The sequence below is a fragment of the Equus caballus genome, chromosome 11 (assembly GCF_041296265.1).
Source record: "Equus caballus isolate H_3958 breed thoroughbred chromosome 11, TB-T2T, whole genome shotgun sequence".
In the NCBI taxonomy this organism is placed as follows: Eukaryota; Metazoa; Chordata; class Mammalia; order Perissodactyla; family Equidae; genus Equus; species Equus caballus.
Genome location: NC_091694.1, coordinates 55,183,626 through 55,198,084, shown reverse-complemented (window position 1 = coordinate 55,198,084; position 14,459 = coordinate 55,183,626). Strand labels below are relative to the sequence as shown.

Genomic DNA, 14,459 nt, shown 5'->3' with positions numbered 1-14,459 from the left:
CTGAGAATGTGCATTTCCAACAAGGCCCCAGGGGATGCTAATGCTGCTGATCCCAGACCAGAGTCTGAGAACCACGGTTCCACATTAACATTTATGTCCTAACGACTGGCTGGATAATAGTCATACATTGAGAGAGAGTATGTGCAGAGATAAGACCATCAATTTAAATCCTGGCCTTGCCTCTTAACCAGCTCAGTGATCACTCTGTGTCTCAGTTCCCCTTCTGTAAAATGGAGATAATCATACCAACCTTATACATTTCTGAGAGGGTTAAAATGGCTTAAAATTTGTAAAGCACTTGGAATAGTGCCTTGCAAATGGTTAGTGCAGTGTAAGTGTTTGCTATTATTATTATGTTGATTCTCATGTAATTATTTCATCCCTGCATTTTTTATAATGTTCATAAATTATAAACTACAGATATCTAAAAATATGGAAACTAAATAAATGACGTGCATGCAAATGATGATTTGAATATTTGAGATCCATTAAAACTGATGCCATAAATACGTATTGATATAGAATAATAAATAATTGTTCATAGTATAGTATTAAGTGAAAAAAGTTTGAATTGTTGATTATATTTTTCTAAGAATTATATAAATATATTTGTGATATATATTTTTAAAAGTATGCTTGTAGATGAAAATATCTGGATAAACATATGCTAAAATGTTAACAGTGGTTCTGCTTATCTGCATCTCCTCAATATTCTAGGCGCACATATTAATTTGTACTTAAAATGGGAAACATATTAAATGCTTAACTGTCAATAATTCCATAAAACAGCTAGAATATATAAGGAAATATTCGTCTGATATTCTGTAGGGGAAGATCTTTCAAGCATAAAAGCAAAGAAAGTAATCATAAAAATATTGACAACAAAAATTGAAAACTCCTATAAGTGAAAATACTAAAAAGAAAATGCAAATGCAAATAGCAATCTCAGAAAAAAATTTCAGGACAAATAATAAAGTGTTAGTAAGCTCAATGGATCAAGTGTGCTTAACAACTCAAAAGAAAAAGATTGACACTCAATATAAAAATGAGTACCGGACGTGGTCCAGCTCTTCAAGAACAAAAGATAAATTTCTTAAAAAATGCCCATAACAAGTCACCTAAGAAATGCAAATAAAGTAAATACAGACATATTTTCGTATTCATCAAATTGACAAAGAAATTGATAATAACACTTTGTGTTAGTGAAGTAGCAGCAAAAATAAATAAATGAAAACGTTGGAAAAAAATAAAAAGCAGCTCTTTAATGTCTTGCTGTTCCAAGTGTGGTCCTCGGCCCAGCAGCATCCACACCATCCCAGAGCGCGATAGAAATGAAGACTCTCAGGCTCCTCCCCACACCTACTGAATGGAATCTGCCTTTTACCCAGGGCCCCAGGGGTCAGTGTGACATTCATGGTTGACAAGTGTGGCTTTAACACACTGCTTCTGGGAATAGATTGGCACAAAAGATCAGGACAGAAATTTGGCAATAGGTATCAAGAATTTTTAAAAATATTAACATGTTTTGGTTAAGGAATTCCACGCCGCCCATGTATCTAGCCTGGGAAGATAATCAGTGACATTAATAAATGTATGTAAAAATCATATTTTTACCAGCAAAAATTGGGAAATACGTTAAATGTCCAATATAGGATTGTCAACTGGGTGGTTAAAACAATATGCTGCTATTAAAAATAAAAATTTTATTAAATATTAAAAGCTATAAAAATGTTAATGATATGTTAAATAAGAAAGCATGCCAGAATTTTATGCTCACATAATTATTTTGGAACAGAACATGTCCATATACATTTTAAGTCTAGAAGGGAACATAACCTGCAATGGTATCTATAAATCAATCCTCTTTTAAAATACTCTACTTTTCTGTACAGTATCATATTTCACTAGTGAATATGTATTACTTTATGACCAGCTAAAAGTTATTGGAAAAGGATTGCAATAACTTATACCACCAAAGCAATAAATACGCTCTCTCTCCCTTAGTCTTGCTAGCATCGTTTTATCATTTTCTTTTGGACTTGCTGGTTTGAAAAAGTGCAAGATGACAACTCATGATTGTTTGAATTTTGAATTACTTAAAATTAATGAGTTCTACATTTATTTTTAGAATCTGTTCTGGCACTGAATAATTTAAACTACATTATTAAATAATGCAGCTCATATTCTAAAATAAAATGAAAAATACTTGTTGAGTTCCGTTTACCTTAAATTTCAGAATATTATGCTGTATGGGCTTGCTGAGGACAAAGGTTTGTATACACCGCTTTCCTACATTCACTGGTGTTTTAATTATTGATAACTTTTAAAACCAAGTATTACAAAAAATTTCAAAAGTAACACAAAAGTAGATAGAAAAGTATAATGAACCCCATATACTCATCAACCAGCTTCAAGGATCAGCTCATGGCCCAATCTTGTTTCATTTATACCCAAACCACTCCTTCTCCCCCATTTCCTGAATTATACTGAAGCAAATCAAATAATTTAATCTGCAAGCATTCTGGTATCTTTGTCTACAAGATAAGTACTTTTTTAAAGACACAGATACAAGACTGTTAACACACCTAAAAAATATGAACAATTATTTCCTAATATACATCAAATATTCTCTCAGTTTTTAAACTTCTCATTCACTTTCACATTCTCTCTCTGTCTCTCATTCCCCAGTTTGTTAGAAACAGGATGCGAAAAATTCCATACACTGTGATATTACCATTTATAGCTTTTTAATGAGAAATCAAATTCTTCCCTCAGTGCTTTTTCCCTTTTACTCCTACGTAGCCAAGCGTGACCATTTCTGGAAAATATCACCTTCATTACCTTATCTTTCTGATTTCTTTTTTTAAGGATCACCTTCGTTAATTCCTCTTATTTTTTTCCTTTCCCAAAATGTGGTTACATCATTTGCTTCCTTTATTCCTCCTCTCTCCCTCCTTTTCTCCCCACTCCATCCTTTCCTCCCACTCTTTCATTTTGCTCCCCCTCTATCTCATTCACTCTTCTAGTTTCAACCCTTTGTTCAGAAGGCAAACGATTCGGAAATTTCCGTTCCTCTTCCTGACAACACAGTTGAGCCGAACTAGGTTGGTATATTTCCAGCTGACGGAAACTGGCTAGACTTGTTCTCTTGGCTGTGCTGCTGGTACCTGCGATTCAACTTTCCCAAAGTGAATGAACTTCCCAAAGTCCCTTCAAATCAGCTCCTCATTCTACCCTCCCAATTTCCACCCCTGGTGTAACTCTCTCAGGTAACACCTCTCCCCATACACCGGTGATCAAGTTCAGTTAAGGTTTCTCCCATCTGTCTCTCTCTTTCCAGCCTCATCTTGAATGACCACAGCAAGCCCTTCGAAGTCCGTCACTTGAGTTCAAGCCCCTGTTTTGTCATTTGTAAGCTGGGTAACTTGCGTATCATTTAACCTCTTTAAGATTCTGATTTTTATGATCCTGTTTAAAATTAGGAAAATAAAACTTATCTTGCAGGGTGAAAATTAAAGCAAATCTATATAGGATGGTGGACTGATAGTTTATACACAAAAAATGGTAGTTGCCACTATCATCTCCATCAGCCTATGATTCAGAGCATGTGCACACTGAGGAATCCATCTTTGGGGGCTCTGACAGATGGCGCATCATATCTGGACTATGTTTTCTCTGGGGCCATGGCATCTCCAGTCCTGCCTAGTCCAGAATCCCATTCAGACGTAGACTACTTTTTAAAATATCTTTTTTATTGTGGTAAAAGACTTATAACACAAACTTTACTATTTAATCATTTTTAAGTGTACAGTTCAGTGGCATTAAATACATTCACGCTGTTGTGCAAATTATCACCACTATCCAACTCCAGAACTTTCTCATCATCTCAAACTGACACTCTGTACCCATTAAACACTGACTCCCATTCCCCTCTCCTGCCAGCCCCTGGCAACCACGTTGTACTTTCCCTCTCTACGGATTTGACCACTCTAGGTACCTCATATAAGTGGAATCATACAATATTTGTCCTTTTGTGTTGGCTCATTTCACTGCGCATAATGTTTTCAAGGTGAGAGAGCCCAGTTGTATCCCTACGGATTCATGACCTGGGGAGGGGAGGGTGGATGACACGCTGCTCTGGAGAGCAGTATCATAAGCTTGGCATCCTCTTCTAGGTTTATGGGTACCAAATGGAAACAAGGCCCATGAAACCTAAGCATTTTTATTCCAAGTGGAGGGACTAGAGGAAAGTTTGATGTCAGGGCTTTACTTACTGGTGTTGACACTTGGCAACCATAGAATTTTCCCTAATTTGAAATCCCAGTCCTGTCTTTCCCCCAAAGAAGATAATGATTGAAGACAGAGAATGGGAATGAGGGTGACAAATGCGGACTGAGGAACGGCCATAAGATTGCCGCAATGAAGACTAGGGGGACCTTTAGGAATGAATTTTTTGGGGAAAAATGATAAGATCTTCTTAGGGAGGAGTAATACATGGAGTGACAACCAGGTAAACAGGTGTAGTCACTGAAAATTGAGTGAAGCATTGAAGAGAACAGGTGTGCATGCACAGAGAAGTCGAAGGCACTGCATTCATCTCTTTCAGTTCTTTTGTAAATACTAGATGAACGAATATGCCAATCCTGAGGACCGTGTTGAAACACACCAGATTCAACTCATTGTCACTTCAGTGAACTGAGATCCATGTGGTCTGTGATACAGAGTAAGTCACGAACACATGTATCATGTAACAAGTTGCTGCTACATTTCAGAACGCAAGTTCTCAGATTTGGGGAATTCTCAGAGCAGTACATTGCTTTAAATTATATAATTGACATAGAGTTACCAACATTTCATCTTGTTAAATTAGAATATCCTTATTTAATAATAAGAAACAAACAGAACTCTACTAGCAACATTCAACTTCCATCTATTACCGTCATCATTTCCAAATGGAAAGGATATTTAAACATTCAAAACATTGGGAGGATATAAATACTTTAAATAAAGATTAGTCACATATATTGAACACACTTAGATTTATGAAAAGCTCTTTAAATGGGTCTTATTTTTCTCATTTCACTAGGGATTGGTAAAAGTTCATCATGGAATTGACCATTGTCTGAGAGCGCTGGGGAAGCTCATATCAATTTCACAGCCTCTCTCTGTGCTCAGCTCTGTCACATATACAGTTCTATTTGATTCTCACAATATCTCATTTATGCAAATGAGGAATCCGAGATGCAGAAATATCAAGAAACGAGCCCAAGGCTGCACAGCCAGTGAAAGAGCTGAGCTGGGAGCCTATGGCCTTCTGCTCTCTGGGGTGTTCAACCACAGCAGTTAAAATTCTGTCACCTACTCGAGTCTCTGACATAGTCTTCTCCCTGCTACTATTTTACTCAAGAAATCAATTGATAAAGATGTTCAAAATGCACTTGTAAAAAAAAAGAAAAGAAAATCATGGCAAATCTTATACCTTCAGATCATCTAGGTTTGATGGGAGTGGACCTGGTTTGAGAGAAGAGACACTAGTTTGTCCAGAAAAACTGTTTTTGACAGGAGACAAAGGGGTATTGCTCAGTGGTGTTGAAGAGTTTGGATTTCTGACCATCTGTTCGTTTGGTTCCCTGAAAAACAAACAAGAAAGAGGCACTTAAAATACGGTCAAATATTTATGTGAGGGTGTGATATTGTGATTTATAATAAGAAATATATATTGAATCTTGTCCAGGTTTCTGGCACAGAGCTCTTTAAAACCCTTGGAATTTCCTCAGTGACCAGAGCTTTAAAGGTGTGTTTTGCTATGTTAATAAGGTGACTTTTAGAAAGCACCAAAGGATGAGGGCTGATGGCCAGGAGAAATAGCCTTGTGATCAGAAGGTTGGAAGTTTCAGTCCTACCCCTCATCTTCCCCGGGAAAGGAGGTGGGCTGGAGATTGAGTTCAATCACCAATGGCCGATGATTCAATCAATTGTGCCTATGTAATGAAGCCTCCATAAAAACTTAAAAGGATGGGGTTCAGAGAGCTTCCAGGTTGGTGAACACATGGATATTGGGGAGAGTGGCCTTCTGGAGAGGGCATGGAAGCTCTGCGCCCTTTCCCCATACCCTGCCTTGTGCATTTCTTCCACTTGGCTGTTCCTAAGTTATGTCCTTTTATGATAAACCAGTAATCAAGTATGCAAAATGTTTCTCAGAGCTATTTTAAAAAATTAATCAAATGCAAGGAGGAGGTCATGGTGACAACCTGCATCTGAAGTAGGGGAGTGGGAAGTCTGTAGGACTGAGCCCTTAACCTGGAGAATCTGATGTTATCTCCAGGTAGAAGAGTGCCAGAATTGAGTTGAATTGTAGGATACCCAAATGGTGTCCGAGAATTGCTTGGTGGTGTGGAGAGAAAACCCACACATTGGAATTGGGTGACCAAAACTCTTAGGGGGTAACTTGCGTTTAGATCTGATCACAAGCTAATTGTCTACGAGGATCAGATGCGTAACAAATCAGCAGAAGAGGCAGGGTGAGGAAACACAACAGTGAAGGCTAGATGGCAAGTGGCAAGTAACCCTCAAGCTGAGTTTCGGGGAGACAGGAGGGAGTGGTGGAGACTTTGGCATATGGGAGATGTGCGTCCATCTATGATTTAGCAGATGCACTGTCCTGGGGAGGCAGAAGCAGGCCATGTGGAGCTTGAGTGTGTTCAGCACTCAGCATACCGGCCAGCACTACCCAAAGCTGAACAGAGACTGGTAAGGGAACCCACATCCCAACTTTATAATTGAAGAGACTGACCATTTAAAAGGTGACCTGGCAATGAGGTCACACAATGGGGCTCAGGAGTCATCTTTGAGGGTGTCACTCATTGACTCATGCTTCCTAAAGCATAAGTGCTGAGTCAGTTCAAGAAATGTAACCTGTAGTGGAATTGCTCACAATTCCAGTATGACATTCTTAGATGGTTTCTCCTCCCTGTTCCACAATTCGATCTGGAAGTGCTAAAACCTTTCCTTTTCCCATAACTCCCATTATGCCCATTATTATCAGGAGCATTGATTTACTTGCTTCCTCCCAGCCTTACCTTCCTGAAAAGATGTGCATGGTTTCTAAACAGAGTCATATTCTAAACACACTGGCTGAGGATGTGGTGCAAGACAGGACTTGCTGGGTCTCCAGGTGCTGGCCCCGTGGGCCTCAGACGGAGAGAAGCCATTCTCAGCCTCTGCCCGCAGCCCCCACCCTGGGCTCCCTGACTTACTTGAGCTGGGCTTGGTGAACCCCGGGGTAGCTGAACCGGTGCTGCTGCTGCTGCTGCTGCTGCTGGCTGAGGATCTGGAGCTGCAAGAAGAGCTGCTGCTGCTGGAGCAGCCGGGCGTAGGCTGAGTCCATGGGCGGCGGGGACTTCTCTGCCTTCTGGTCTGGGGGAATGTACTGGTGATATTTGAGCTTCTTCACCTTCGGCTTGGGGTCCTTGGGCTTTTTGTGGCGGTTCTTACTGTCGCTCAAGGACTTGGACTGCAAAAAGGATGAAGAAACAGCATGTGGTTTAGGTGATGGATGGGAGTGACTTGGTGTCACGAGTATATCGCAAGGAGGTTTTGTCTGATGGACGTTCCTGCATCTGGAAATACAGCAAAGGCACGACGCACAGAGAGATTCTAGAACATTAAGGTTCCAATGAACTAATGTACTGCAAACGCATCACAATGGAAGGACACTCCTTAGGCAGGGAATCTGGAATCCTAGAAGTGGCTCCGAGACTATTTCTTTCCCAGTGTAGAGAGAGATGTAAGCCCATGTTTCAGTGAGGGCACTTTCCTAACCTAAAACCAACTGATGGCCTAATAAAGGATACACTCTCATCTTGGGATGGAGTCATAAGAAAGTTCTTTCATACGTATACATGTAATCACCTCTAGTCAGGCACTTTAGTAAGATGACTTACTAATGACATAAACTGAGATGGCATTAAGGTTGTCTTTGAAAATCCAGAATGTGTATTTTTGTTGTTTCAGGCTGAAATGGAAGATAGAGTCCCCCTCCTACCACCACCCCAAATACTGATACAAGATCAAGAGGTGACCCCCTCTGAGCTAATGATACTTTACTTACTATGGCAACAGTTAGCCAGCCACGGGAACCCTTCCAGAAGCTACCCACTTAGAGCACGATTCAAACACATCAAAAAAAGTTAAGGTTACAGGCTTGGAAGGTAAGACAAATTTTTGAATGTGGTACAATGACTTAACTTGACTACCTCTCAGCCACCTCATCTGCAAGTTGGGGAAAACATTCTCTACTTTCTATCTCGGTGATCACTAGACGGATGATAAAAGATAATATTGAAATAACAGGTCTCAAAGGACAGTGTGATTATATCCATAACCTGCTCCTGAAATCAAAAAGCCTCCATATATTGGGAAGCAATAGGTCCATACTGAAATCAGTTAAAAAATATAAATTTTCAAACCCTGACTTCATTACAGAAGGTTAAAATGAAGAACATGGATGTGGTGACAGAAGATTCTTGAGGATTTGGGGGAAAAGTTGGAGGGAAAGTGTGGTACCAGTAGTGTCCAGAAGAGGGGGCTCCTGAATAGCTGGCAGGCACGTTGTGACTGGGCAGCTTCCCCATTTTCACCACAACGCACACATCTGAATGTGACCGATCCAGAGGAGCCTACAACTTGCTTTTCTCTGACTCAGCGCATCCCACCACCAAGCCTGTTTGTGTTTTCTCAAGGAGGCTTCTTCTTGGAGACCAGTGAATAAGGAGTACAAGTATTCCCATGTGCTGGGTGGCTCTATTTCTCTCTGCTCGTGAATTGATTAGCATCCTAGTTAATTAATCAGTCTTCTGCACTTGGGAGAATTTCTGTAGGCTCCTGCAATCAGCTCTGCCCTGCTTTGCTCCAGCGTGGCTTCCGTTCCCACCTCCTCCTACGACTTGCCTTGTCTGGGGGAGATGCAGCCCCCAGTCTAGCAGTTAAGTCAGGAGCTAAGGAATTTTCTCTCCCTGTTGCCTTAGCACAGAGACTCTGAGCATTCCAGAAGGTACTAAAAAATCAGACAATTTTGTCTGGATAGTGAAGGGCAAAGACTACTGAACCCATGGAACTCTGAGTCCGTGGAACTGTGTGGTTTCACAGTCTTTTTGAGACCAGAGGATATCAAGGTTGTGGGTTTGTTTTTGTGTCTATCTAGAACTGCATGGCAAATAGATGGGAGCACACTCATCTTTCTAAAGCAGACATGGATCCAAAATCCCGTGGTTTAAGACCCAGGCACAAATGTGTAAATTAGTGTATGTAATTCAACAGGGAGTGGTGCAGCCCGTGGCTAGAGAGTGCATGACTTCCTAAAGCCATTCTGATTCAAACCCTCATACACACACTGGGCCTGCCACACAATAGACCACCCCAGCTGCCCACATTCAGTTTGCCTGTCCTGCTCTGCAAGATGAAGTCTGAACTCTAGTCTGCCAAAGAAGACAGTTCACCAACTGCCTGAACCTCCCCTCTCCAACAGCTTACCCCTCCTGCCTCGTTTCCTTATAATATTCTGCTGTCTGCAACTCCCTCCTCCACTCGTTGTCTGAATCTGGCTCGTCCTTCGAGGCCAGCTCAAACCCTGGCTCACCTGGGATGCCTCTCCTAACTCATAGCGATGTCTCCCATCCGCACATCTCATATGGCATTTGAGGCTGCCTGATAATGGTCACGACACTGCATACCCTGCTGGAGCGGGAGGGAGACTCAAATCCAGCCCCCCGTTCTGCATCCTAAGCTATTAGCCCTGATGGGGGCTGTGGCAGCCCAGCAAAGGGGGCTCTCTTTTTGTATCATGGTAAAATACAAGTAACATAAAAATCACCATAGTAACCATGTTAAAGGATATAATTCAGTGGCATTTAGTACATTCACAGTGTTGTGTGTCACTGCTATCTGGTTCCAGAACATTTTCAACACCCCAAAAGGAAGCTCCATCCCCATTAAGCAGTCACTCCACATTCTCCTCTTCCCTCAGCCCCTGGGAACCACTAATCTGCTTTCTGTCTCCATAGATTTGCTTATTCTGGACACTTTGTATAAATAGAATCATACAATATGTGGCCTTCTGTGTCTGACTTTTTCACTCAGCATATTTTCAAGGTTCATTCATGTATCAGTACTTCACTCCTTTTTGTGGCTGAGTAATATTCCATCGTATGGATATGCCATGTTTATCCATTCTTCAGTTGATGGACATTTGGGTTAGTTTTGACTTTTGACTATTGGCAATAGTGCTGCTATGAATGCCCTGTACAAGTTTCTGCTTTAACATCTTTATTCAATGTCTTTGGGTATATACATCTAGGAGTAGAATTGCTGGGTTATATAGTAATTTTATATTTAATTTATTGAAGAACTACCAAACTGTGTTCCACACAGATGCACCATTTTACATTTCTACCAGCAATGTATGAGTGTTCAAATTTCTCCACATCCTCATCAACACTCATTGTTTCCTTTTTTTTATTATAGCCATTCTAATGGGTGTGAAGTGGTATTACGCTGTGGTTTTAAGTTGCATTTTCCTGATCACTAATGACGCTGAACACCTTTTCATGTGCTTGTTGGTAATTTGTTTATCTTTGGAGAAATGTCTATTCAAGTCCTTTGGGGCACATTTTTCTTACTTGCTCAAAGTATTATGTGGGCTAATGGTGGCTGTGGTACCCAAATAGACTGTAGACTCCTCGAGGGCAGGAATCATGTTCTATTCAAGTTTGATATGCACCCCCTCAGACCCTGCATTGAGAGCACTTTTCTCTTACAAGGATTTTATTGTTTGCAAAGAGCATTCTTGTGCATTCTCTCATTGGCCTCATATGAACCTTATAAAGTCAACAGGGCAGAGATATTTTTCCCTAGCTCGGGTGCCTCTTTCTTTGAGAAGTATCCTCTCTTCTAGTATCCTTTTAATTCAGAGATGATAAATATTTAACAACTGAGAATTCACAGGCATCAACTAATCAGATGGGATGCTGGCTCTTACGTAAACTCCAGTCCTGCTGGATCAGCTGGGTATCAATCCTGCTCTCCACTGAAATTGATCTGTCCTCCCTCTGGGCAATATCACGCTCCCTTAGGACAGAGAGGCTGAAAGCTTTGCTCATTTGCGTTATGCAAAATGTAAATACTTTGCTAGAAATATTAATAAAACTTCTCTTTGCGCACACATTAGAGATAATGTGAGTCATCTCCTCCTCCCTCCACCGGCAATGAACAAAACTCATCAATAGGCACCTCATTTCAAAGCTGTTGAGCTGAATGAGTTGTAGGCAAGGTTTAAACTCTTGAGTTGGATGGAGGAGATTTACTGGGGAACTGAAGGACCTGCCATCCACTTAGAACATGAAAAGCACATTTGTGCATATGCAGTGAAGGGAACTACAAGGCTGTTCCTTTAACATTGCTTCTTACTCAACTTACGATCTTTTTTTTAAAAAAATATTTCATAAGGGTCATCTCACCATTCATTAAGTGGTGGCCCTAGAGCTGAGAAAACATGCTCCCCAATTAATTAGAAGTTATTTGGGATAAAATATTATGAAGAAGGCCAAATGACTCCCAGGCAGTCGATTGAGGGGAGAGCACTCTGTGAGCTATTAGATATAATGCGGCGAAATTAAACCAAAATATGCTACAATGCTTCCAGTTATTTGTCTACTGTTTCCATAGGGAGACTGGCTTAAATGATGCAGATTTTACATCATGTGAGGACTTCAGGTCTGCTTCCTTTGCATAAAATTCAACCACCCTATAGCTATTTTATGGCACTTACAAGTCCTGTGTGCATTACAATCAGCCGTATTATCTCTAGATTGAGCTCATGAAGTCCATTAAGTAGGAACATGCTGGCTGAGCTGTGATCTCAAAGAAATGCACACATACTTGCTTCTCCTCTGCCGGGAAGACTCACGCTGTGCCGCACGAACAGTGGAATCGTGGTCCATATACACCGATGGCCCATTTCTCAACCCCTGTCTTGCGATGTTCCTAGTGGATTGAACCTATACATGGATCTGTGTGACTCTCTTCCTGTTGCCAGACCTGACTTGGACAGCCCTGCGCCCAGCTGGCTCTGTGCACTGGGTGCCGGGGTTGGGGCGCGGAGTAGGCCCGTCCGTACCTTTACAGCAGCATGCACGGGGATGGGGGTGCTGAGCGGGCCAGGCCCCTGCTTCCCCGCGTCTGACTGGTTGCTGGGCTGTGAGGCAGAGTCGTTCCTCTCATTTTCTGAGCCGGAAGTAAGATCCTAAAATCCAAATTTCAGCACTGTTAGGAGGCAGGAGTAAAGACTGTGTGACAGAGAAATGTTAAGGAAGAGCCCCACACATAGCCGTGCTGTTTTAATCCTAGCTTCTTTTCCAAGCCATATCAGACTCCTTCCCCCAGGGGAACATAATTTGTCAACCAACTGAGGGCACTTTTTAGAGAGAAAGGAGGCATTATTAATAATTATCCTGGAAGACAGGTATGGAGCTGGCCTGTTCTAGGCAAACCAGGACATCTGGTCACCCTGTGTGAGGGTTCTCTCTGTCTGCAACGAGCTCCACCTGTTGAACTTGATAATGGGATTGAAAAAGAAAGGAAGAGGGAGCAGCGGGTGTAGGAACATGGCAGGAAAGTAGGACCATAAAAATCCAGGTAAAAAGGGTGTTAGCAGATGGAGGCAAAGTGTGAATGTGTGTACGTGTGTCTCTGTGTATCTATGTGTGCAAACATGTATATGTATGTGTATGTATGCATATGTCTGTATGTGTGTTATGTGTATATTTATCTCTGTCTACATGTGTGTATATGTATGTGTCTGTGTGCATATGTATGTGCTTGTGTGTATATGTGTGTGTGTGTGTATCTGTGGTCTGTGTGCATGTGTGTATACGCAGGCATATGCGTGTGTGTGTGTGTGTGTGTACGTATGTACTTAGCGTCATAAAGAATCTTTTTGAGAGCCAGGTTTCTGTATGCAGAGGATTCTGGGAAAGGCCTGATGATCTTCTCTCCCTTTCCTACACTCCTGTGTTGTGACTTGGAAGAGAAGGGGCAGAGGCTGCTCATGATCTCCCGTGGAGCCTCTCAGCCCTCCCACAAGGCCTGGCCCCTGTCCATGGTCTGTAGCATCCTTTTCTCTCAGAGCCTCAGTGTCCTTGTCTCTCAAATGGGGTTGCTGGTGAACAGACGTAGGACGATTTTTGCGTTTTGCCTAGCGCTGTTCAGTGTTGTTCCCTTAGACTCCTCTCCTAGGGTTAAGTAGAAAAGAACTTGCCTTCTCCTCAAGCCATCCTGAAAGCAGAAGCTCGGGAATTTACCGTCAGAATAATAGATACAAATGGTCTGATATATTGTTTGATGTTATCAGGGAAGTTTGGTTACAAAGACCAGCGCGGCACGCAGGGGAGGGAAAGCTGCTCTGCTTATAAACTCTTGCACAATAAACGTATGAAGAGTTTGGCTCTGCTTTTTGTGTCTCCCTTTTCCCTCCCATCCACGTCTTCTCCTTGGCAGCCTCAGGTTTGCTTTAATGGAGTGAAGGTCATGACAACAACCAGCAACCAGCACGGTTTCAGGAGGTGGCCATGGTGCATCCCAAAACCCCCTGAGAGCTGCGTGTGCTTTCCAGCATAAAAAAGCCTCCAAATATAACATCTAATGGGATTAAAAAGTGCAAACTTCCAGCTATAAAACAACAAAGTCCCAGGGATGTCATGGACAGCATGGTGACTATAGTTAACAACACCGTATTGTATATTTGAAAGGTGCTAGGAGAGTAGATCTTAACAGTTCTCATCATAAGAAAAAACAATTGTAACTATGTGTGGTGATGATGTCGACTAGACTTATTATGGTGGTCATTTCACAATATATACGAATATCAAATCTTTATGTTGTACACCTGAAACTAATATAATGCTATATGTCAATTATAACTCAATTTTAGAAAATAAAGAGAATTATACATATACATATAAAATAACCATATATAATAGATGCATATTAATGTATAATATATATTAATAGAGATATATAAAATATCTAATTTCAATCCATCAAACAATTCCTGTGAGGCCAGGAGGAGTAAACTTTTCCCAAAGGGAAGGGGCTGAAGGTCTGGAGGGTTGTCTCAGAGCCGGGGTATGGAAGACCCATCTCGCTGTCACTCTAGTGTTTATCCTTCCCTCTCATGTGTGCACGCCCACACACGTCTCCTCTCTGGGGCTCCATGAAGGCCACCACGCTAAGCTGAGGAGAACTCCCATCAGGTCGGTGTGTGGCTTCTGGAGGTGGGAGCTCCAGGGCTGGGGTGCATCTACAGTGTTCCTGGGGACCACACAGCTATTCAGCCTCACGGAGCCGCGGTTCCTCCTCGGAATCGATGTCAGCGATCCCACCCGGAGGGGACTGTGATATCCAAG

General features: G+C 41.7%; 1 protein-coding gene across 8 annotated transcripts in view; it reads right to left on the bottom strand.

Moving 5' to 3' along the window:
• Positions 1-14,459, bottom strand: part of MYOCD (myocardin) — a 90,519-nt gene that overhangs the window by 10,023 nt on the left and 66,037 nt on the right. For all 8 annotated transcript variants that reach the window (XM_005597794.4, XM_014728806.3, XM_014728809.3 and 5 more), the window contains 3 exons: positions 12,173-12,298; positions 7,257-7,513; positions 5,480-5,630 (listed from right to left, as the gene is read on the bottom strand). In XM_005597794.4, the coding sequence (XP_005597851.4) occupies positions 5,480-5,630; positions 7,257-7,513; positions 12,173-12,298 (534 nt within the window). The remainder of the gene's footprint in view (positions 1-5,479; positions 5,631-7,256; positions 7,514-12,172; positions 12,299-14,459) is intronic.